Genomic DNA, 25,625 nt, shown 5'->3' with positions numbered 1-25,625 from the left:
AAGAAAAATTATGCTTGATGATTCTGTACAATAGATGCAAACTTTTCTGAGTCGTGAGCACCCTTGACAACTCTAATCCGAAGGCACTCTGTTGCCTGTTTGTGAACATCACCTGAGAGAAGATAAAACTCTTTGGGGCAAGCATCTTATTCTTGGGTGTATCTTCCATACCCAAAGAGTTCCTAGATCTCAAACATTGTGTGTGGTCTCTAAGTAGTTTTTGAATGAGTTGATACCTTATTTTTTAAAACAGGTAAGATCTTATGTCAGAGTGTAATTGATATTTGTGAAGCATTTCTTACACATTCAAGAAAATTAAGTAAACATTTTACTTACACCACCACATTCAAGCCTCTCACATTTTGAGGTAGTTGCTGTTTTACAGGTGAGGAAACTTAACACATTTCTGTGTTTATGGAGCTAGAAATTAGCAGAACAAGGAGCCCGAGTATATCTTAACATTATGCCAGATGTATGGCTTCCTCCAGCATATAATAGCTTTTAAAAGCTTTTAAAAGATGTGAAATTCAAACATAACTTTGGATAATGATAATACAGTTTCACTTATTTCAGAGATTTAATGGCTTTAATTGAGAGAGCTGTCTTAGAGAATTAGTAGTAGTAAAAGAAATGTAAGGAGTATCCCAAGTTTTCAATTTTCCAGTAACTTGTAGTCATCATGAGAGACATTGTTGATATTTGACATGAGGAACGCTCGTTAACTTTTAGTCCCCTTTCTGCTTCAGGTTTTGTTTTTTGTTGTTGTTTTTGTTTTTTGTTTTTTTGTGGGGTTTTTTTGCCTACATTAAAAGAATTCTATTTATATGAGCAACTCAAACCTGAGCTACCTTTCTCCTTTATTTCTGACTGAGATTAGGCTGCTTTCTCACTTGTATAAATAGGTGATAATTGGTAGGAAAATGGTAAAAGCCAAGCCTGTTTGGGTTTCATGTTACTTTGGAAATAAGATATGTCAAAACTCTAGGTATAATATGAGTATAAGTAATTTTTTAATATATGTCCTTTATAGTTTTCTCATTCAAATATAAGCAAAATTTTAAAAATTTAATATTTGAAATAAATTCTTAGCTTAGATTCTGTATGAGTTTACCTCATGCAGAGGTGATCCTCTTGAGTATTTCTGAGGTTGTGAATGATGCCTCAGATTTGTTTTTTGTTTTTGTTTTTGTTTTTAATAATTTATCTGAGTTTTTCTTTTTTGTTTCTTTTTATTCTCCTCCCCCTCCCTCCCACCTCCCCTGCCTCTTTTTTACTGTGAAACACATTGACCACCCACAGTTAGAGAGGATTTAGCTTCCCATTGTAAAATTAGAAATTTTAACAGTGATACTGAAATTATTTAGAAAATTCTCTGTATGACTGATAAATGAAATGTTGATTTTTAATTGAATGGTGGCAAAACCAGATATTTTAAGATCTCATATCTTTATCTGTGAGGTACACACTGGGTTTCTTTTACTTGTCACTCTGAACAAATGGAAGTTTTCTGTGTAAGGTCAGCTAGTTGGGAGAAAAAGGCAAGTTGCATATATCCCAAATTTTAATGATGTGTGATGCAACAAATTAAGAAAGAAGAGAACTGAACCTAATCCAGTCCCCACACTCACTTTAATTAAGACACTCTAGATCCAGTTTAATCTGGGTTCTTAGAGTTGAAAGGCCTGTTGCTAATGGAAGAAACTAACCTCCTGAAGTTGCGGAAATATATGATACTTGGCCTTGGGCGCACCTGTTCCAATTCTTTATGGCAGCATAAAGAATACATACCAGCATTCTCCACTGCTTAGAGAAACGATAATAGTTTAATCTGTCAACTTTGCTTTTAATCATTGAATAAAAAAATCCTTGATTCCATTTAATAAAATTTGCACAGGCCTCTCTAAAATGTACTTTGCTCTGATCCTAGATCTTGGCTTAATTTTAAACCTTTTCTATTTCTACTGGATATGATTTCATGCCTGGGTAATGAAGAGTAGTAGTAGACTGTTGCTTATGGTTCCAACATAAGGAGCTTGACAGATGAAATGCACGGATTCTCTGCTTCTCTTGGCCGCCATCTGTTTGAGATGGTTGGGGGAGGGGCAGAGAAGAAAGCACTTGCTGTGCACGGTCATATGCAAGCGTGTTGCCATCATTGCTACCCGATTTAGTATGTGTAAAATTTCTACCATACCTTTGTGAACAAATTCTCGGAGATGTTGAATTACAATACTTTATCTCCCCAGGAGTGTCAGAATGTCACTTTGATGTGGCCCAGTTATTTATATGAGTACAACATTAGCCTCAGTGTTTATAACTGGAATACCCTTTGCATTCGAGCCAGTTGTTTTTCGCACCATAAAACCTCACATATGACTTCTGTGTCGTTGGGGCTGTAAACATTTGTCTTTTTTCTTTGGGGAGGGAACATTAGTATTCTTGATAGCAGCCTTATTTCAGACTCAATAACAATGAAATATTACAAGATTGAAAAAATATTTTTTTCTGGTTATTCCTAGATTTATTGCCATGACATTCTCTGCTTTATCTTAATTCAAATGTAGTAGATGAAATATTCACACCAATTTAGAGTTTGTACAACAAAAAATGAATTTAACATTCAGTTGCTTCAAGCCTGTTTCTCTTTAGCAAATGTACTAGATCTATAATTTTATTTTTCCTTTCTGAAGCAGTTAAATAAATCTTCTTCAATGTTTCTCAGAACATGAAGAATCTAGCCTTTTATTTCAAGATTTTCTAGGTTTTATTTCAAGAACTTTGCGGCCACTAATTACAATGGCTGAAAAGCATGGGCAGCTAGGTTTAGGGAAAATAAGTTAGATCTCTGTTGGAAACTCATTTTTTATAGAATGGCTTAAAAGTGGTAATCTAAGCTGTTAGGCATACTGGGGCAAATAAAAAATGATGCTTTCGTACATTATTCCTAAATTTATTCTGGCAGGCTCATTAAGGAAATTAAAGCAGCAGAAGTTAATCATCTCAGTTATCACTATCCCCTCCTTCTAAACTGCTCCAGAAATGAGAACGTCCAGGTTTAGACCACATTTGAGGAGATCTGCCTTCATATTTTCATAGGTCAAGGCAGTAACTGGCAAAGAATTTGACACTGTAGGCACATAATAAATATTTGATGAATGAATCTATAGGGTACATAGGTTTTGGAGTCAGACAAAAATGGTTTTAGATCCCAAATGGTCCACTTTCCTCATTTGGCTTATGTGATGCAGTCTCCTGGTTTTTCGCCTACCTTCCGCTGTGTTCCCAGAGTACATATGTTATTTGCCTTACCCTTAGGACCTCTTCTGTTTTCACGCTCACTTTCCCTGAACAATCTCATTAACTCCCACAGGCTCAAATGTCATCAATATGCTAATGACTCTTGAATCAATTCTTCTAGCTCAGATCTTTTTCCTGAGTTCATATATTCAATAGACTGTCAGTACTGAGATGAAACACAGGCACCTCCAGCTAAAAAAAAAAAAAAGAAAGAAAAAAGAAAAAGCTATGAGCTCCTTGAGGCCTAGGATTATTCATGTTTTGTCCCCTCCTGTGTACCCATGCATAACACAGTGCCTGCCACAGTGTTATGTTCTCAGTATACACTTGACTAAATGAAGATCTATAATTACATTCATTATCTTTCCATCATTCTAGCACTTATCCCACTATAACAATTGACTGTTTACTGGTCTGTGACCTTCTTTAAACTTCATGAGGGCAGAAATTATGTCTGTCTCACTCATGTTGGTAAAGCCTAGCAAATTACTTGGTATGTAGTAGTTGTTAAAAAAACATTTCCCTCCCTTTTATTGCTCTATATGTCCTTAGGTAAGTCACTTATCCTTTCTGACCTTTATATTCTTGGCCTATTAAAAAGTAATAACAAGGGGCGCCTGGGTGGCTCAGTCAGTTAAGTGTCCGATTTTGGCTCAGGTCATGATCTCAGGGTTCGTGAGTTCGAGCCCCACATCAGGCTCTGTGCTGACAGCTCGGATCCTGGAGTCTGCTTTGGATTCTGTGTCTCCCTCTCTCTCTGTCCTCCCCTGCTTGCATTCTGTCTCTGTCTCTCAAAAATGAATAAACGTTAAAAAATGTTTTTTAATGTAATAATACTACCTCATAATGTAAAAATGAAATAATTCAGTTTAGTATGTGTAAAATCTTTATTTTTTACTATAGAAAGAAAAGTTCAGTACACATACACATACATATATATATAAAACTAGAGATGTGGTTTCTTCTACATGTATATTGAAAGGGATGAGACAATGAAAGGGATTATAGATTAAAAGCAATTTAAAAGACAAACCAAATAAGCAGACCTTATTTGGATCCTGGTTAATACTGTGTTGGGGTGTGTGTTGTAGGCAAAATAATGCTCCCCACCTCCCACCCCCAAATGTCAAAAGATGACCATGTCCTTAATACCCAGAACCTATGAATCTGTTATATTGCATATCATAGGTGAACTAGGGATGCAGAAGGGCTTACAGTCACTATAAGCTGACCTTCAAATAGGGCTACTATCCTGCATTATCCTGGGGAGCCCAGTGCAATCACAAGGGTCTTTAAAACTGGAAGAGGAAAGCAGAAGAGAGGGGGGTAAAGTAATGCAAGGCTTGTTGCTGGCTTTGAGGTGGCAGAAGAGGGCCATGAAGCCCTGGATTTGGGCAGCCTCTAGACGCTTGAAAAGGCAAAAAAGTGAATTTTCTCTAGAACCTCCAGAAGGAAACATCCCTGACAACACTTTTTTTTTTTTTAATGTTTATTTATTTTTGAGAGACAGAGACAGAGAGTGGAGGGGTGGGGGCAGAGAGAGAAGGAGACACAGAATCTGAAGGAGGGTCCAGGTTCTGAGCTGTCAGCACAGAGCCTGACGCAGGGCTTAAACTCACAGACCGCAAGATCATGACCTGAGCCGAAGTCAGGTGCTCAACCGACTGAGCCACCCAGGCGCCCCTGGAAACAGCCCTAACAACACTTTGATTTGCTCAGTAACATCCATGTGGGAAAACTATAAAGCAATATACTTGTGTTTTTTATCCAACAAGCTGTTATATATAATAAGCAAGAGACAACTAATACAGGGATTATCAGGAGAAATTGAAAATTGGTTATTTGATGATAACACAATTTTTATTTTAGGTGTGATAATTGAATTATGGTTAGGTTTTTAAAAAGAGTGTTCTTTTAGGGATGATATTGAAATATTATCAATGACATGATAGATGTTGCATTTGCTTCAGAATGGTTCAGAAATGGCAGGGGAATGAATGGCATATAAATGAAATGTATCAGTTACAGACTGATAAATTGTTAACGTTTGGTTCTTTTTATTAAATTTTACTGTTTTTTAAAGTAATTGTTTCCTTAGCATCCTCTAAAGATGATTAATGCTATTTTTTTTCTAATTTCAGAAATCATTGTGAGCTCATGGGGTTAAACATATTTGAAGTATTGTAGTCCATGGTTATTATCTTTATTAATGCTCAAACTGTCTCATCTACTTCTCTGAAGTCCCTTTGATACCACTCTGGTAGTCTTTGATAGCTTCCTTCCTTGCTAATATGAGAAGATTTTCTAGACTTCCCTTGTTTATTTTCTGCCCCAGTTCTATAATTAGCAGGTTTTTTTTTAAGGAGTCTGGTTCCTTTTAGCGGGAAGATGATAATTTTGGTACTGGAGTCATTGATTCTCTAAACAAAGATATATTAAGCAATATGCCAGGGACTGTTGTAGATGCTAGAGGTGTTTCAATGAATAAAATAGTGTCCCTGGCCTTAAGGTCTGAAGAGACAGAAAATAAGAAAACAATAAAAAGAATATAAAATATGTTAAATGGGGATGAACACTATGGAGAAAGATAAACCAGTTAGTGAGTATAGGGAATGCTGGATTGTGGGTAGCAGGTTGCCCCTTCATATAGGATAGTGAGAGAGAGCCACATTGATAAAATGGCCTTTGAGCAGAAAACCGGCAGGAAGTGAGGAGCAAGCCATGCAAACAGCTGGAAAATATTTCCAGAAGGAGAGAAGAGAAAGTACAAAGGCCCTGAATCAGAAGAATGCTGGCCATTTAGAGAAACCATAAGGAAGCCAGTGTGCCTTGTATGTAATGGGCAAAGGGAGAGTGGCAATTCAGAGAGGGAGCAGGAATCTGATTCTGTATGACCATTGATTAGAAGGGAGCTCAAATTGGAGGGTTTTGAGCAAAGGAGTAGCATGGTCTGGCTTAGTTTTTTTCTGGCCTCTGTATTGTTATCAAGAGTCGAAGCTACGTCTCTATAAGCAGTGACTACCGTTAAGCGAAGCAAGCGATGTTGGTGGCTTGGACCAAGGATATACTATGGAGGTGGTAAGAAATCATCAGGTTATGTTTTTCTCATACTTTCATGAGCAGTTCATCTCCTAACACCAAACTTGCTCTTCTAATGAATGGTATTTTCAGCAATTCAAAAGCACAACATCTAGTAAGAGTAACCTACCTTAGAAGACATTAAATACCTCTGTTGTTTATTTTTTGAGATTTTTTGAGGTTTTTTTTGTTTTTTGAGATATCATCCCCCTAGCCCCCACTGACTTGTGTTAAGTTTCCAAGTAAGGTTTGACTTAATACAGTATTTTTTCACCGATTGCATGTCAGTAATGAGAATATTTTACTATTAGTTGAATAATTTGACTTGAACCAAAAGAATCCACTGATGAATTTCATTCCTATTTGAGTATAGTCTGGCCAAGTGTTTAATGTATACATTATAATCTTCACTACTCTTTTTTAAAAATGGATTGGTGTAGGGACCCCTGGGTGGCTCAGCTCAGTTGAGCGTCGGACTTCGGCTCAGGTCATGATCTCGCAGTCCATGGGTTAGAGCTCCACATAGGGCTCGATGTTGTCAGTGCAGAGCCTGCTTCAGATCCTCTGTCCCCTTCTTGTCTCTGTACCTCCCCTACTTGTGCCCTCTGTCTCAAACATAAAAAAATAAAACATTAAAAAAATGTATTGGTTTAGAGTTAACAGCCTTTTTTGAGCAGGAGTAGAAAGCAAAAATATCAAATACCCCACTTTTTTATAGTTAGGTAACATCTGATTTCAGAGAATTCATACATTGTACTACCATGGGTTCTTTTGCTCTTAATCTCCGCTTTTTCTCCAAAAGCTATTTATATAAACAGGTGTCTTTTAGTGAGGTCAGCTATTTTTGAAGCACACAGTAAATAATTATAGTATAGTACAATACTATATACCATAGTATACTATAATATAGTATTTTATATTATATATTTATATAATTATTTTAATATTACATATAACCAACATTATGTGTATTATATTATGATTATATAAGATTGCTTAAAACTTACGTTAACTAATTTGCTAAATAATACAAACCTGAATCACCTGCTTGGGAAATAATGTGATTAAGATCTTTCTAGAGTGGAGAATTTAAAAACAATATTTTAACATTTAATTTTGAGAGAGGAAGAGCACGATTGGGGGAGGGGCAGAGAGAGAGGGAGACACAGAATCCAAAGCAGGCTCCAGGCTCTGAGCTGTCAGTACAGAGCCAGACACGGGGCTCAAACTCACAAACCGTGAGATCATGACCTGAAAGTGAAGCCAGACACTTAACTGACTGAGCCACCCAGGCGCCCCTCGAGTGGAGAATTTTTACTTTATGTTTTCAAATGGTATATCACATGGGGCACCTGGGTGGCTCAGTCGGTTGAGCATCCGACTTCAGCTCAGGTCATGATCTCACAGTCTGTGAGTTCGAGCCCCGCGTTGGTCTCTGTGCTCACAGCTCAGAGCCTGGAGCCTGCTTCGGATTCTGTGTCTCCCTCTCTCTCTGCCCCTCCCCTGCTCACACTCTGTCTCTCTCTCTCTGTCAAAAATAAATAAACATTTAAAAAACAAAATTCAAATGGTATATCACAAAGATTTCCCTAACAACAGGAGATAAGTGTCCTACCTAAATTAATGAATATTGTGTGGTTCCATTTTTTAAAAATTCTTTATCTGCAGTTTATAGTCTGCAGTCCAAAAGAGATGACTTTAAATTTCATGTTTAATAAGTCAGCGATCTGTTTGCTTTTTAAAAATGTATTGCCTCTTAGAATACTTCAATATATGACAAATATTTGAAAACACTAGCAATTCAGCAAATAGGTATGAATGTATGTTGTTCTAAACCTTCAGATGACTCATCAATAACCATTCTAAAGTTAATAAGATACACTGTTCGTTTGGAGAGTAGCTAGTGGCTTTAAATTTCTAGATGAGTTTTGTGGTGCTGAAATGTACTTTATATAAAAGAATAAAAATTAATTTTCCAACATGTCCCCAATGGGGTAGAGATTAGCCACAAAGAAGCCAAATTTTATGGAAGTTGCTCAAGATAAAAAGGAAAACTTGAGTCAAGAACTAACTTCTTTCTAATGTTCTCAGGATGACACTTTATTGACTCATTCATTATCCAGTTTAAGTCACTTAAATTTTTTGTGACTTAGATTCATAGATTATGAAATGGGGCTAATTTAATGGTCCTATTTAATAGCTCTATTAAAACTTAAAAGAAATAGTTGTTTTTATTACAAATAAGTAGATTGTCATCTTTAAACTACTATCTCTAAAGAGATGTATATTTTTTTCTACATAAACATGATTTTCATGACAGGTTCAATAAATGTGAAGTGTTTTGGCCTCTGTACCACCCATGGAAGATCGTTTTTCCCTGCATAGTAGTGCAGTTCTCTGCAGAATTATTAAGGAAACAAGGCTCATTTCATGGTGCCTTCCCTGTTGGAAGACCTCACCTTCTTACACCTCCCTCTCCCCATTAAGCCAAGTGAGCAGAGGCCAGGGGCTTGGCACTTGATGGCACAAAAGTTGCCCATTACTGTGCTAAAGTAGTGAGAAATTCAGTCTGAAGAAGTGAAACATCACTTTATTCATACGGGAAATAACTATGCCTTGGAAATGTTCGTGGCTTGGTAATTAACAGGGCTTGTGTAGCTTTGTGTGCGGGCCAGTGTGCTAGCAACACAGCAACAAAACGGAGGTGTGAGAATTTCTGTCTTATCCAAAGTGGTTAAAATGGGGCAGTAACAGAAAACAAGGCTTTTCTTCCCAAGCAAGGAACAGAAGTGAGCTTAGGGCTTATTACATGTGTTGAAGACACAGTCACATGTTTCATGTTTAAGAATAGCTTCTCATGTTAAATAAGCTAGTTTCCCATGTACCTTCTCCTTGAGGCATGGGCCAGGTGGATTATGTCCCATTTTACAATGACTGATGGATGGAGAATTACTACACTCTTTTATTGCTAAAAATGTCCCAATGACTCAGTACTTTAGGGCTTATGCATAGTTAATGTGATAAAATAAAGGCATATGGTAGATGAAAGGGTTTCACTCTCTTAGAGGTCTGATTTTCAGATTTTTCAATTGGTAACTTTCCCACTGTTTGAAATCCTGACCCTAATCCGCATTTTAAAAATATCCGTCTCAATATTGCTCTTTAAAAAGGCAAAATGAAAGTTATTTGGAACCTTCCCTTTTTTCTTTTGCATGATTAAATGTTAATTTTTTTTTTTTTTTTTTTTTTGCCTTCTCTTTGTGAGGCTGTTTTCTGATAGTGGGTAGAGAGAATTACAGTTTGTCCTCTTTGTTTAAAAGTTTATCATTACAGGGGGACCCCTGGGTTGACTTTGCCTCAGGTCGTGATCTCGCAGTTCATGGGTTTGAGCCCCATGTGGAGCTCTGTGCTGACAGCTGGGAGCCTGGAGCCCGCTTCAGATTCTGTGTCTCCGTGTGTCTCTGTCCCTCCCCTGCTCGCACTCTGTCTCACTCTCTCTGTCTCTCTCCCAAAAATAAATAAACATTAAAAAAAAGTTTATCATTGCCTTAGGAAGGTTGTAAGGATATAAGATGTTGATAAACAAATTATGCAGGCAGGGGTGTTGTGGATGTTGAGAGGAGCAAGAAGGGTGCCTGGGTGGCTCAGTTGGTTAAGTGTCTGACTCTTGATTTTGGCTCAGGTCATGGTCTCATGGTTGTAGGTTCAAGCTCTGCATCAGGTTCTGCATTCAGGGTGGAGCTTGCTTGGGATTCTTTCTCACTCTCTCTCTCTCTCTCTGCCCCTCTTCTGCTCATACTCTCTCTGTCTCTCTCTCAAAAAAAAAAAAAAAAAGCAAGGACACTGCTAGCTGGGATCTTCAGGGCAGATGGGGTGGTGGCAGGGAGCTCAGGGAATGGAACTTCCATGAGCCTTGTAGAAGGAGAAAAGTATGAGTGGTACTGGAGAAAGGGACATTTCATTGGCTAATGGTCATAGAGGCAGGGCCTAACCTGACATGTTCAAGGGACAGTGAGTAAACTATAGCATAGTGGTTAAGAACACAGACTCTGGAGCCAAACCGCCTAGGTTCAGGATTGCCCTTTATTTGCTGTGTGGCCTTGGACCAGTTTCTTACCATTCTTTGCCTCAGAATAAAAAAAAAGTGGTGCTAATCTTGCCTGAATCATAGAGCTGTTATAAGGATTTGACAAGAGTGCCTTCAAATAGTGATGGCACAAGTTAAATATTAAGTAACTATAATAGAGTAGGGTGATGGCAGGGATGTGAGTGAGCATAAAAGACAAGGTCATAAAGAAGACCGGAGTGAGCTCCTTGAGGGACTGGACTGTCAAGACTGAATAAGCAAGAAACCATGATGAGAGTAGTGTATTTGGGAAAATAATCCAGCAGAAAAGGTTGGAAAGAAATTGGCAGCAGAGAGCATGGTTAGGAGACTTGCAGTTGTCCAGACTTGAGAGATTCAAGACCAGGACTCAAATGACAGATCATGGGTTGGATTAAAAAGAAGGGACAGACCTTGGAAACATTTACAGCAGAACAGTTGCTAGGGTCTGCGGACTGTCAGGCACATAGGAGACAGAGCGCCGTGCCTCACTAAGTGGCAGAATTCACACATACAGGAAGGAGTTCTGAGGTAATGTGTGCAAAAAGATGAAATCCATTTTTCATATCTTGAATTTAAAGACAAGAACAGGAATTGGCATTGAAAATGCTTATCTGTTGCTCTAAGAGAAATCAGGTCTGGATACAGAAATGGAAGACGCACAGAGGAGCAAGTTGTGCTGTGCAAGTAAATGCGGTAACAAGGAAGAAGAATGTACACAGTAATATTCTTTCCCATTTCTATACGAGGAAGCGTGAATCTAAGGGAGTGAAAACATTTTCCTAGCCCAGTTGAGTCACTTGAAACAAGGGCAATGGTAAAGCTCACTGGTCTGTAAAATGCCATTTCACGGCTCAAGTGCCAGGCAGAGAGCCCTGTAGATGTGCTATGTGTTTATAAAAGCTGGGTTTCTGAATCTGTAATTGCCCATCATTGCAAACAGGCTTTATTCTGGTAAGGGAGAGTTATTCTTTCAATTAGCCCAATTAATCTTACCAGTTAAAACCACAGCTGTAAAATGAATCCTGTCAATACACACACATGCAGTGAGTTTATATTATTATTTATTTATTATAAATAAGAGTCCTTTTAAATGTTTTTTGAATATATGTCTTTTCTACTACATCATAATTGCCTGTGGGTAAGGAGCAGCCCTCCTGTTGGTTTCAGGTTGTCACAGTTTTTACATTCGTTTATGTTTTTTAAATGTTTATTTATTTTGAGAGAGAGCATGTGTGCACGAGTCGGGGAGGGACAGAGAGAGGGAGACAGAGGATCCAAAGCAGGCTCTGCGTTAACAGCAGAGAGCCCAATGTGGGGCTTAAACTCATGAACCGTGAGATCATGACCTGAGCCAAAGTTGGACGCTCAACTGACCGAGCCACCCAGGCGCCCCATTCAGTTATGTATTGATTCCAGTTCATTCATTGATTCATTTGTTCATTTATTCCAGACACCGTATTAGCTCCTAGGCTGAGGAATAAGGCATAGTTCCTGCCCTCAGGGAGCTTGCTTTTTAGTTGGGGAGGAAGAGGCACAGATATATGAAGTAGAAACAGTAATAAAGTTATTCACAGAAAATTATGGGAATGTGAAAGAGAAACATTTAATCTGGATTATGTGGCATGGGCAGTGGGGAGAGGTACTTCAGGGAAGATTTTTAGAGCAGTTGACTTCTGGGTTGAATCTTAAATGCTATGTAGTGGTTACTAGGTAAATAGAGAGAAGGGGAGAGAAAGGACAGTGAAGACAGCCTGTGCATAGATGGACTGACAAGAAAACTTGGGGCATTGGGCATTGCTGCAGCATGAAGACTGAGGCAGAGGGTGGTGAGCAGTGAGACTGTGGGACAGGCAGAGAGCACTTGGAGGGCCCTGAATGCAGTGCTTAGAAGCACGGACTACATTCAGTGGTCAGAGAAGAAGGAGATGCTTGAAGTAGTGTATCAGAGTTGTGACCTGATAAGATTTCAGTCCTTGGTGGCAGTTGGGAGGATGCATTGAAGGATAAGACATTTTGGCGACCAGCAAGGTGGGAGAGATTTAGGACCTAAACCAGGACAGTATTGTCGGAATGGGTGATGACGGGCAAAATCAAGAAGTACTTGTGATGTAAAATCAGCAGGACCCATTATTACCACAGATGAGAGAGAGGAAGGTCCTAGAATGGTTCTTAAGTAGCTACCTTATATGACTGGGTGACCGATTTTACAGTCTACTTAGAGAATACAGGAAGAGAGGTAATACATTGAGTTCATTTTTATTTTTATTATCTTGCAACACATTGGGATATTTAATGTGCCTCTGATGTACTAGGAGTTAAATCTATCTGAATATTAGCAGAGATGTCTAGATGAGTAGAACTACATTGCTGTCAATACTCAGCTTAACTGCATCTCCTCTTGGAAGCAGAGGCAACTCTGCTTTTCTTATAACACATTATATATATTTACTTATATGTTTATATTTGTATGTATTTATATATATAGGTATAACACACACACACACACACACACACACACACACACACACACACACACATTTCTTAGAATCCCTTGTAATGAAAAGTAACTCCAGACTTAATAAAGCTAAATATACCAATTTTCTAGGTTATTCATTCCTGTCAAAACTAAGAAAAAAAAACAAACAAACGATTAATGTGGCCTTTCAGACAGTAATAAAATTTTAAGACTCTTTCACTGTGTTGTAATCCTTGATTTTCTTTTCTGTTTATTTCTGTAGTCACAGTCCAGTGTTTGATACATAGTGTCTCCATAAATGTGAGTGAGTGAATAAGCAAATGAATAGGTTTTTTTTTTATATAATTCTGCTTTTGCTTTAATATTTAATACAGTATTACAGATGTGATTGAAGCCCCTTTGCAGTTTTACTCACTTCCTTTGTGTCTTTCCCAAAGCTAACCCGTTATCTTGAAATGTGTGTGTCTTCCTCCCTGAAAATAATTATTATTATTTTAAAAATTTTTATCAAGTATAGTTGACATACAATGTTATATTAGTTTCAGGTGTATAACATAGTGGTTTTTGACCATTCTATACATTATGCTATGCTTACCATAGTAAATGTAGTTACCGTCCGTTACCATACAATGTTATTACAATACTTTTAACTATATTCCCTATGCTGTATTTCTCATCCCCATGACTTTATTTTATAACTGGAAGTTTATATCTCTTAATCCCCTCCACTTATTTCTCCCATCCCCCCAACCTCCTGCCTTATTTGACTTAGCATAATACACTTTAGGTCCATCCGTGTGGTTGCAAATGGCAAGATTTAATTCCTTTTTATGGCTGAGTAATAATAGTCCATTATATATCTTTACCACATCTTCCTTATCTGTTGATGGATACATATGTTGCTTCCATATTTTGACTGTTGTATATAATGCAACAGAAAACGTAGGGTTGCATATATATTTTTGAATTACTGTTTTTGTTTTCTTTGGGTTAATACCCCATAGTGGAATTACTGGATCATATGGTATTTCTGTTTTTAAAATAACTTTTTTAACATTTATTTATTTTCAAGAGACAGAGAAAGACAGAGTGCGAGTGGGGGAGGGGCAGAGAGAGAGGGAGATACAGAACCAGAAGCAGACTGCAGGCTCTGAGCTGTCAGCACAGAGCCCGACATGGGGCTTGAACCCACCAACAGTGAGATCATGACCTGAGCTGAAGTTGGATGCTTAACTGACTGAGCCACCCAGGCACCCCTGGTATTTCTAATTTTTGAGGTTATGTTGGCCTCATAGAATGAGTTGGAAAATTTTCCTTCCATTTCTATTTTTTGGGACAGTTTGAGAAAAATAGGAATTAACTTCTCCTTAAAGGTTTGTTTGATTTTCCCTGGGAAGCCATCTGGCCCTGGACTTGTTTCTTGGGAGATTTTTTACTGAAAATTCAATTTCTTTGCTGGTTATCAGTCTGTTCAAATGTCCTATTTCTTCCTATTTCAGTTTTGATAGTTTATGTTTCTAGGAATTTATCTATTTCTTCCAGGTTGCCCAGTTTGTTGGCATATAATTTTTCATAATATTCTCTTATAATTGTTTGCATTTCTGTGGTGTTGATTATGATCTCTCCTCTCTCATTCATGATTTTTATTATTTGGGTCCTTTCTCTTTTTTTTGATAAGCGTGGCTAGGGGGTTATCAGTTTTATGAATTCCTTCAAAGAACCAGCTCTGAGTTTTATTGATCTATTCTCATAGGTTTTTGTTTTGTTTTGTTTCTGTACCATTTATTTCTACTCTAATCTTTATTATTTCCTTTCTTCTGCTGGCTTTAGGGTTCCTTTGCTGTTCTTTTTCTAGCTCCTTTAGGTGTAAGGTTATGTTGTGTATTTGAGATTTTTCTTGCTTCTTGAGGTAGGCCTGTGTTGCTATATATGAATAGATGATTTTACAAAGTAATATTATTATTTGAATATTAGAAAATCTTTATATTTGGCTTATTCTCATTCTGATTCTTCTGTGTCTTAATTCCTAGCACTTTCCAGTGGAAGAATCTCAAACAGTGCAGCCTCATCAGGAGCAGTAGCACCAGCCAACTCAGCCAGGGGACAGCCCCAGTCACATGACCAAGGCACTTTAGTGCAAAGAGCTGAGCACATTCCTGCAGGGAAACGAACTCCAATGTGTGCCCACTGTAACCAGGTCATCAGGTGGGTTATTCGTTTTTGGAATTTTCTTGAAAGTACTTAATACCAATGTTAATTTTTTTTATTATTTTGAATGATTTCAGATTTTATTAGTGAAAATATTTTTGCTATATTTTTATGTAGTCACTGAAGTGATAAATAAAAATATATATTTCTTAGAATCTCTTGTAATGAAAAGTAATTCTGGACTCTGTAAATAAAGCTAAAAATACCGCTTTTCTCAGTTATTAATTCCTGTCAAAACTAAGAAAAAATAATGATTAATGTGGCCTTTCAGAGAGTAATAAAATTTTAAGACTCAAAGGGACCCTGAAGATTATTTCTCTGAACTTCATTCTTTTACAGATTGTAAAAGTGAGGACTTTTCATTTAGATGAAAAATAACTAGTGAAAAAGTAAAGAACTTTGAGCCCTAGAGAAAAAAAGATTGGATTTTTGAATACCTAAGTACTGAAAGATATAATTACCTTTGGATCTATTCATAAATGCTTTCAATTTTAGATTAGGTCATAACCTGCTTCTTTAAAATACTTTTGTATCCAAATCTGTTTTATTGTCTCTTAAATTCCATGAGGGAAAAAAGGCCCAGAGATCTTATGTGAGTGCACTATATTGCCACTTAGCCTCTGAGCATTTCTTAAGTGATTTCTAAAATGTTAGAAGGTGTAGATATGAATGTCGATGGCAGGGATCCCACCAGCAGGACCTTGTTGCTTCTGTGAGTCGCCTTGTTGGCAGTAATAAATAATAGGTTGAAATGACTCTTCAAGCTCACTCCTCATTTTTAATTTATCCTGTTTTGAAATAGTTGAAATAGTGGCTTGTCTAAAGTTGAATAACGTTAAGGCTTGCTTGCATTTTCCCCTACTCTATTATATAATTATTGCTATTTAAGAACCAAATATAAATATTCTTTTCATTGACCCACTATTAAATAATAAATATGTCAAGGACACAGTACACAGTACATGATTAAAAATAAAGTCGATTTTGGGGCGCCTGGGTGGCTCAGTCGGTTGGGCATCTGACTTAGGCTCAGGTCATGATCTCACAGTCCGTGAGTTCGAGCCCCGCGTCGGGCTCTGTGCTGACAGCTCAGAGCCTGGAGCCTGCTTCAGATTCTGTGTCTCCCTCTCTCTCTCTGACCCTCCCCGACTCGTGCTCTGTCTCTCTCTGTCTCAAAAATAAATAAATGTTTAAAAAAAAATTAAAAAAAAATAAAGTAGATTTTTCATCTTAAGTGTTCATTGTATGTTTCAAAAATAATAAAACAGAAAGCAAAAATAAAAGTTCGTACGTAATTCTACCTTCCAAGATAACCACTACTAGTATTTGAACTCTCATTTTTAAAACACACATCTGTAAGGACACTTGTGATTTTACAGAAATAGAATTATAATACAATATTTTGTAAGCTAAGCTGGTTTTTTTTTTTCACTTAAATGTGTTTTCCATCTTGAGTTCCTGCTTAATAAGAACGAGCCAGTAGCAGTGGGAGTAGTTATAATAGTTATGGGGAAAAGGAGGAAAAAACCAAAGTCTAGACAATAACCAACACACAGAAAGCATTTGTGGATATTTTGCCTGAATAGATCATGCGTGACTCTAGACCCACTTGTTCAAGCCTTAATATCAATTTGGGTAGAGTCAGTTTCCTAAAAGTAGTACTATAGGGTTAGTGCCTTAAAGAAATATCTAAATTAATAGATTCTAGCATGGTGCTGCTTTGTTCCAATAAATAAAACTATATTTTTAATTACCAACTGTATTTAGTTGTTATATTTTTAGGATTAATATTAATCAAATAAAAAACAAGTTCTGACTTGTAACATTTGTTTTTAGAAGTTATGGTACTTTGGTTACCTAGAGTGGTGGTTAGGGATACTATATTCTGAATAAAAATACCCTTTATGGAGATTGGAGTCACTGCTATTTGTATGCTGTTGTAAGCAAGTAATTACTGGATGGGTTAACGAACTGTCAAACCCTATCAGTTGTTGATTCATATTGTCTGATTATCAAATTCTGTGACATCCTATAATCATAAGTACCAACACGTGAAAAAATTACTGTGGAGAAAATATGAACATCTAAATAGGAATTACATTCCCACCCCTCCCTACCTATCTTGGTTTCAGTTTTAACGCTAGGCCAGGATGTAATTTTAATACACAGTCTTTCTGCCATGTGAAATAAATATGTATTATATTAATAAGATGAATGGCCATTACTTATTGCTCCCTCATCTGTTAAATTTGTATTGCTCTGGATTATCCCAGCACTTTGTTATCAGTTAAGCATTAAAGCTTCATTTACTAGGGAAGTTAATAGGAACAGGGATTAATTCATGTCAAGATCACATGACGGTAATTAACATAAGCATATTTGCTTGGTGTTCAAATGCTAAAGTAGCTTGAATAGACTGTGGTCAGTTCAGAGACCTAGTCAAAGCATAATTCTTATTCTTGGCCTCAGTGTCAGTATCACTTACCAAAGCAAGGACACGTTAGATCAAGTGACATTCTCTTGGACACCTGTTTTAAAAACAAGCTGCGGTTGCAGGCTTGATACTTCAGTAGGGAATATTGTAACCTGCAAACTCTGGGAAGTTTAGGATTATTTTATAATTTATATCTTATTTTCCACAGAGTAATTTACATTATTTGTTTATAATTTGTATTGTTTTATTATGTATTTTCTTTTTTTTTTTTAACGTTTATTTATTTTTGAGACAGAGAGAGACACAGCATGAACGGGGGAGGGTCAGAGAGAGGGAGACACAGAATCTGAAACAGGCTCCAGGCTCTGAGCTGTCAGCACAGAGCCCGACGTGGGGCTCGAACTCACGGACCGCGAGATCATGACTTGAGCCGAAGTCGGCCGCTTAACCAACTGAGCCACCCAGGCGCCCCTCTTATGTATTTTCTAATTCCCGCATTTTCAAAAAGTATTTAAATAAAAGCAAACTAAGGCAAATTTTGTTTTATTTTAATTTCTTTAGCAAAGTTGATGGCCTCAGAAAACTTAATTATTGAATGTTAGCATTGAGCCTGTTATCTCTTATAGAACATATTTATCCAAAATCTCCATAAAATATTTTATTTGGATGTAATTTAATGCCTGACATTTTTTTGGTTTGTTTGAACCTTGAAAAGAGTTATGAATGTTGCACCTAAATAGACATTACTTTGATTAGTTAGTGGCCTTTTATAGATGGATAAGAAATTCTTTTGATGCTTTGATTAAGTTTGTTATGGAACGTGGGCACCTGGGTGGCTGTCAGTTGAGTGTCTGACTTCAGCTCAGGTCATGATCTTGCGGTTCGTGAGTTTGAGCCCCGCATCTGGCTCTGTGCTGACATCGCAGAGCCTGGAGCCTGCTTCCGATTCTGTGTCTCCCTCTCTCTCTGCCCCTCCCCGCTCGTGCTCTCGCACACGCTCTCTCTGTCTCTCTCTCTCTCTGTCTCTCTCTCTCTCTCTCTGTCTCTCTCTCTCAAAAATAAATACACATTAAATTAAAAAAGAGAAGTTTGCTATGGAACATTTCCAATCCATTTATGATAGAAGTACCATTTCTTTGATTCTTACACTTAAGACTTGATTGACAGTTGAGTGCTGGTATAATAGGGAAGCAGAAAATCAGGTTAATGTAGCCAAAACCACATTTTATTTTTCCTAATAGGATAGGTTTATGAAAAGTCTAGCTTATTTCTTTACTGATCTACCCAGTGGCATTAAAATCTGTTCACCGCTTGTATTACATACAGGGAGTTAACTGAACCATTCACTTTAAGCTTAGTATCTTTGTGAAAGAATACAGGATTTATAGGGCTTGAATTTCTTCCTAGCTGTGGAATGCTTAAAAGAAATAGCCACAGTGCTATTGTTCTGTGTTTGCCTGCGGCACAGCACCAGAACAATCACATTCTGGCAACCCATTGTTTATTCCAGTGAGAGAGAGGACTTTAACATTTGTTTCTTGCTCAGTGATTTTCAAACTTTCCTCATGCTGAGCCATCTCAGCTACCCCAGGGAGAGGTTTTTGCTTGTTTCACCAAGCATTTCAGTTTCTCAGCATTCCCTTATTAATAGATTTTATTTATTCTCCCTTTCTGTTAAAACTTCACTTGAAAATAAAAAAGTTTGGTGTAATATGTTAGCTCTTGAGTTTAAGGGAACAACCAAAGACATTAGGCCAAGATTTATGAGCAAGACATATAGACCAAGATTTCAAATTTATTGTAGTGGAAAGTTTGAAAAAACACAAATGTTCAGCATCTAATATTATGGTGCCATTAAGATCCTCTTTTTGGATAATAATAATAATAATAATAATAATAATAATAATTGTTTAATGTGTTCTTGGCATATGTCAAATGTTGTGCTAAGAATTTTACCTGAATTCTCATTCTTTATAAACTTGCGAGACAATTAGTAAAATTGCCTCAGTTCATAGATGAGAAAACCTAGACACAGAGAAGATACATATTTGCCTGAAGTCACACAGATAGTAAGTAAATGGTAGAGTCTGAATTTGAGCCCAGATCTAACTTTAAATTTTATTCATGTTTTAACTACTACTTAGGAAAATGTTTAGGTGCACCTGGGTGGCTCAGTTGGTTAGGCGTCCAGTTCTTGATTTTGGCTCAGGTCATGATCTCATGGTTGTGGGATCGAAGCCCCGCATGGGGCTTCGTGTTGTGTGGAGCCTGCTTATGAGTCTCTCTCTCCCTGTCTCCTTGTCCCTGTCCTGCTCGTGCATGCACATGTGTTCTCTCAAAATAAATACATAAACATTAAAAAAATGCAGTAAAGAAAGGAAAATGTTTATAGTATCATATTAAGATTAAAACATAAATCTATTTTTGATTTTAAGTATGATGCTAATTTTGTGTAAAGAAAATATACATCAAGATATATTAATATATATAAATGTATAACTATTATGAATATATACATAGTAATCTTTGTTACTGTATTTAATCAGGAGAAAAACATCTTAAGCAGACCTGCAATAACTTGACTGCTTTTCTTCATAATGTGTTAGTATATGAGTGAGAAAGAAGGGAGTAAATAATAGATTGAATAATTAGAAGTTCCTACCTCCCCACCAAAATGACTTTGTACTATATACATGCATTCTTAGACTCCTATAGATGACCCAGGGTTCACTTTTCCAGTTTCTCATCTAATGTAGAAATGTAGTCATTCAATAAGCAACACTCATTAAATATTTTGTGTGCTACCCCATTTAGGCACCAGTGATACAGAAATCAAAGACATATTCCCTTCCCTTAAGGAAGTGACTATTACATACTGAATTGTGCCCCCCTAAATTCATATGTTGAAGCCCTAACCTCCAGTACCTCAGAATGTGCCTATATTTGAAGATAGGGTCTTTAAAGAGGTAAAATGAGGTCATTAGGGTGGGCCCTAATCCATTATGATTGGGGTTCTTGTAAGGAGATTTGGACATACATGGAAGGAAGACCATGTGAAGATGGCCATCCATAAGCCAAAGAGAGAGGCCTTAGAAGAGAGTAACCCAGCCAACATCTTGATTATGTATCTAACATTAGTTAGATCTGGACTCAAATTTAGGTTTTACCATTTATTATCTATGTGACTTCCAACCTCCCAAATTGTGAAAAAATAAATTCCTGCTGTTTAAGTCACCCAATCTGTGGTACTGGGTTAAGGCAGCCCTAGCAAAATAATCCAGTTATACTTTAGTAAAAAATACAAACCAGCATATCAACAACCATATCAGTTGTTGGTAAGTTTAATAGAGATACATCCAGAATCCTACTTGTGCAAAAGAAGTGAGAATTCTCTAGTTTCAACAAACCAATTTCTTTTATTTGAAAGGAATGGCAAACAATAAGGCTCAATAGCCTACTTATAAAATCAGTAGTTTTATACAACAAATATCCACTGAAAACTTTCAAAGTGTTGGCTGTTGTTAGAGTGGTAATCATATTACAATGTATAAACATGCCAAACCAAAACACTGTACATCATAAACTTACACATTGTATGCAATTATATTTTAATTTTAAAAAATAAATAAGTTAAAAAGAAAACATGCGCTAGTTGCCATACTGGCACTATAGTATATAAAGATTAAGAGACACTTCCTGTTTTGATACATTTTATCATCTGATAGAGAAGCCAAAACCCTGGCACAGATAACCATAATGTAATAATGTAAGCATTAGGAGAGGTACATCGTACCCTTATAGTAATACAAAAAATATATATGTACTGCCCTAATATCCATAGTAAGGAGTTCTGAATCATAGTACTTAGGAAAATCGTGAGATATCCAAAGGTTCTAAATTGTCACAGTTGTAAAATTGAAAATTAATCTTGCCTCATGAAAATATATTAATAATGGAAATCCATGTTGGCGATTTCATTATCTGTGTGATCCTTCTAATATTGAGGTCTGTCAATTCTCTTGACATCTTATACTTCAGTGATTCCTCTAGTTAACTTCAGCCACCAGTTTTCAGTCATATCCTCTACCATTAACTACATTTCCTCCATAATCTCATTTCTAAGCACCTCATTCAAGAACAGCAGCCTATATTTCCACTCTCCCCCGTTACCTCAATTCTAGCAATCCTTTGACCACTCCCTGCCTCCCAGCAACTTCTGATCCATTGTTTCAAATACCTTCTCACTGTTCCCTTGGGTCCCAATATCCTCACTGCCCTTCTTATCCAGTCTGAATTCTTTAGGCACTCATTAGTCAGTATCCCTTGCATACATCCTCAGTTCCTTTGCCCATCTCTCACTTCATCATATTCACTTAACTGAAACCACTAGGCTGGAAAAACCAAGTCTTGGTTTACTCTTTGCCCACACTTGAAGGTGGATGTGGCTGGAAGGAAACCCATTCTAACCATACTAACCAGTGACACTTTAAACACTTTAAATTCATGGCTATTAATCTCAGGTGTGGGTTTTGGTTTTTTTTTTTTAATTTTTTAAAAATTTTATTTTAGAGAGCATGGGGCGGGCGGGCGGGGGGGGGGAGAGAGAGAGAGAGAGAGAGAGAGAGAGAGAGAGAGAGAATGAGAATGAGAATGAGAATGAATCTCAAGCAGGCTCCATGCTCAGAGTAGAGCTCCATGAGGGGCTTGATCCTGCCACCCTGGGATCATGACCTGAGCCAAAATCAAGAGTCGGATGCTCAACTGACTCAGCCATCTAGGTGTCACTCAGATATGTTCTTAATAGTGACAAAAATCTGCTGTATGTCTCTAGTATGTTTACTTTTCCATCTCCCAGAAAGCCAGTTTTATGTTTTCTTTTTTCTCCTTAGACCTGTAATAACTTATTTCCCATTTTCACTGTCAGCTGATGAGCTTAATTCCTCTTTCCCTCTTTTATATAGGAAAGGCAACAGAGATGTAGGACTATCTAGGAAAAAAAAAATAACAAAATGGTGCTCGTATTCCTAACTTACCAGAAATTACACATTAAATGTAAATAGACTAAGCACTCTAATTAAAAGAATTATAGAATAGATAAAATCATGGTCTGGTTACATGCTGCCTATAACAGACACGCTTCGCGCTAAAAGATACCAAGAGATTGAAAATAAAAGTGTACAAGTGTACAAAAAAGATACATCATGCAAACTTTATAACCAAAAGATGGCTGGAGTGACATTATATACTAATATTAAATAAAACAGCCATTAAGAAAAAAGGTGTTGAAAGAGAAAAGAAGGACATTTTATAATGATAAAAAATTAAATCCATCAAGAAGATACAACAATTATAAATATATATTCACCTAATAACAGAGCCCAAAAATACATGAAACAAAAACTGGCAGAATAGATGAGAGCAATATAGACAATTCAACAATAATTGTAAACTTCAGTACCCTAGTTTCAATAATGGGTATAACACTGCACAGAAAGTTGACAAGAAGCCTTGGACAACACTGTGACTAAACTTAACAGACATCTATAGAACATCCTGTCTAATAACAGGAGAGTACAAATTCTGAAGCGCACATGGAACGTTCTCCAGGATAGACCACATGTGTTAAACCATAAAACAAGTTTCAATACATGTAAAAGGACTGATGGTCATACAAAGTATGTTGTCTGAGCAGAATGGAGTGAAATGAGAAATACCTAACCAACAATTTTGGGAAATTCACAAATATGTGGAAATTAACACACTCCTAAACAATCTCTGATGAACTCCATGTCAACTTATTAGGGAACTCGCATGACATCTGCATAATCCTCTTCGCCAGGTAAAATAAACTAGTCACAGGAGTGATGTTCCATCATATTCGCAGGTTCCACCCACACTCTAGACCAGGGGATCATACAGGCCATGTACACCAGAAGACTGGTGTCTTGGGGGCCATATTGGAATACTGCCTACCATGCTCTCTCTCCCAGTTTTGCTCTTCTTAGTGGTAGCTCTGTTTGCTCAGTTGCCCAGATCTCACGTGATCTATCAGCACATCCTTTTAACTCTTAACTTTTAAATAGACCCAGAATCTGAACCTTTCTCACTGTTTGTACTACTACTAATACCCTGATCCAAGCCATGGTTATTTCTCACCTGGGATAATGAAGTTGTTTTCCAACTAGTATCTTTCTGCTTTTGCCCTTGCCCTTTACCTGTCTGTTCTCAACACAGTAGCTAGAGTAATCCTGATAAAACATAAATCAGATCATGTCACTCTTTTGCTGGAAACCCCATAATGGTTGGTAGAAGCCAGAATCCTTACAGTGGCCTAAAGACCCTACACAGTCACTCCCATCCCACCGCCACCTCATTATCTCTCTGTCCTTATTACTTGACAATTTCCCCCTTGTTTCCTCTACTGCAGGCACATTGGCCTTCTTGCTGTTTCTCAGACTCCCCAGGCCTCTTCATCAGGCCCGTGCACTTGGTGTTACCTTTGCCTGGATTCTCTTTCCCTGGATATTTGCATGGCTCACCTTTGCCTCCGTCAGATCTTTACTAAAACAGGTGTCCCTGGCCACCTGTTTAATCCCCCCCCCCCCCCAATATATACAGTCTCCCTATCTTCCCTCCCTGCTTCATTGTCCTCCTCTTGTTAAAATCTAACTTTTTTTTTTAACATTATTTGGTTTTTTGTCCCCATGCTAGAAAGTAAGTTCCGTGTGAGCAGGGCATTTCCTGGCTTTGTTTCCTGCCATATTTTCTGCTGTTCAGTTAATGACTGAACTTTTAAAAAGTATTTGGAGGAATGTATGATAACAGTTTCTCCAAGTTGAATTTATACCTCACTTGTCTTAATATATAGAATCACATTTTCCTGCTTCATGGATTTTATAATAACCAATATAAATAATTGAGTATAATTGTCTCCAATAGACTTAAAGAATTATCAGTTAATATTACCTTTTTTAGAACTTGTCCTTTTTATTCACTGTTATGTTCAGGCTCATTTTACCTGTGCATATATTTTTGGGCAGTGAGTCATTTATGTCTTTAAAATAAAAAGCTACAGTTGGCCTCACAACCTTTTAAAAGCAGTATTTTAATGGGCTTACAAATTAAAGATGATACTCAGTAAAAATAGAAATATATTATTTAATGCTCCAAATTGGAAAGTTTGGGCACAGTTTACTGGAAATGCCACACTTCTAATTTTAGGAAGGATTGTTACTATTGCTAATTGTGAGTATTGTAAGTATTGAAAGGGAGTGTGTTTCACTGTCATGTTCGAGTGTATTTCATTCTCTTTTACTCTCCCTGCATATGTCTTTGTATTTGTGAATGTGTGTGTGTGGTTTTTTCCAGTGATCTTTTCTGTTTCAGAAAACTCTTCCTATGGTTCCATTGTTCTTGGACTCCTTGCTCATGCCAAGCCCTTTCCAAAATTTGACCATATTAATAATATAAAATTGGTGTATACATTTTTATTATATCTAATTAAGTAGAATATCAGATGCCATTTTTGTCTTTGAGCACAAGTTGTTTTTTCATGTGGCTTTGTTTTTACCTTTTGTTGACTAACTTCTTTTGATTTTCTTAGCTTTTTTTAATTTTTAACTTCTATTGATGCAGTAACTTTGGGTCAAATATAATTTCTAATCTCCAGTAGCCTTAGAATGCCAGCTTTACAGTTATCATCCACATGATCTTAGGAATGTTAGGTAGCTTCTGATATTTTCTTCATCTATTTCACTTCATCTATCACTGAGAGTTATTGTTCAAGTTAAATTACAAAGGGAGGCAAGAAGGGAGCATTTGATTTTGAAGCTGAATCCCTGTTAGGTTATGCCTGTTGAAATTTGCAACCCCTTTCACCTTCTCACCGTGTAAGCTTTTCTTTTCCTGTTCCTTTTGACATCTTTCCCCACCTTTCCTTTCTCTCTCTCTCTCTCTCTCTCTCTCTCTCTCTCTTTTCTTTTTGGTATAAGTCTCACAGAAGATCAAGAGGCTAAAAAGTTTCA

The 25,625-nt window shown here is 37.0% G+C and overlaps 1 protein-coding gene across 12 annotated transcripts in view; it reads left to right on the top strand.

The window, feature by feature from the left end:
- Positions 1-25,625, top strand: part of PDLIM5 (PDZ and LIM domain 5) — a 219,063-nt gene that overhangs the window by 179,633 nt on the left and 13,805 nt on the right. For all 12 annotated transcript variants that reach the window (XM_042984165.1, XM_042984164.1, XM_042984173.1 and 9 more), the window contains one exon: positions 14,990-15,164. In XM_042984165.1, the coding sequence (XP_042840099.1) occupies positions 14,990-15,164 (175 nt within the window). The remainder of the gene's footprint in view (positions 1-14,989; positions 15,165-25,625) is intronic.

This window comes from Panthera tigris, chromosome B1 (genome assembly GCF_018350195.1).
Source record: "Panthera tigris isolate Pti1 chromosome B1, P.tigris_Pti1_mat1.1, whole genome shotgun sequence".
Lineage (NCBI taxonomy): Eukaryota > Metazoa > Chordata > Mammalia > Carnivora > Felidae > Panthera > Panthera tigris.
The sequence above is the reverse complement of the archived record's forward strand: the minus strand, read 5'-3'. Positions and strand labels throughout refer to the sequence as shown.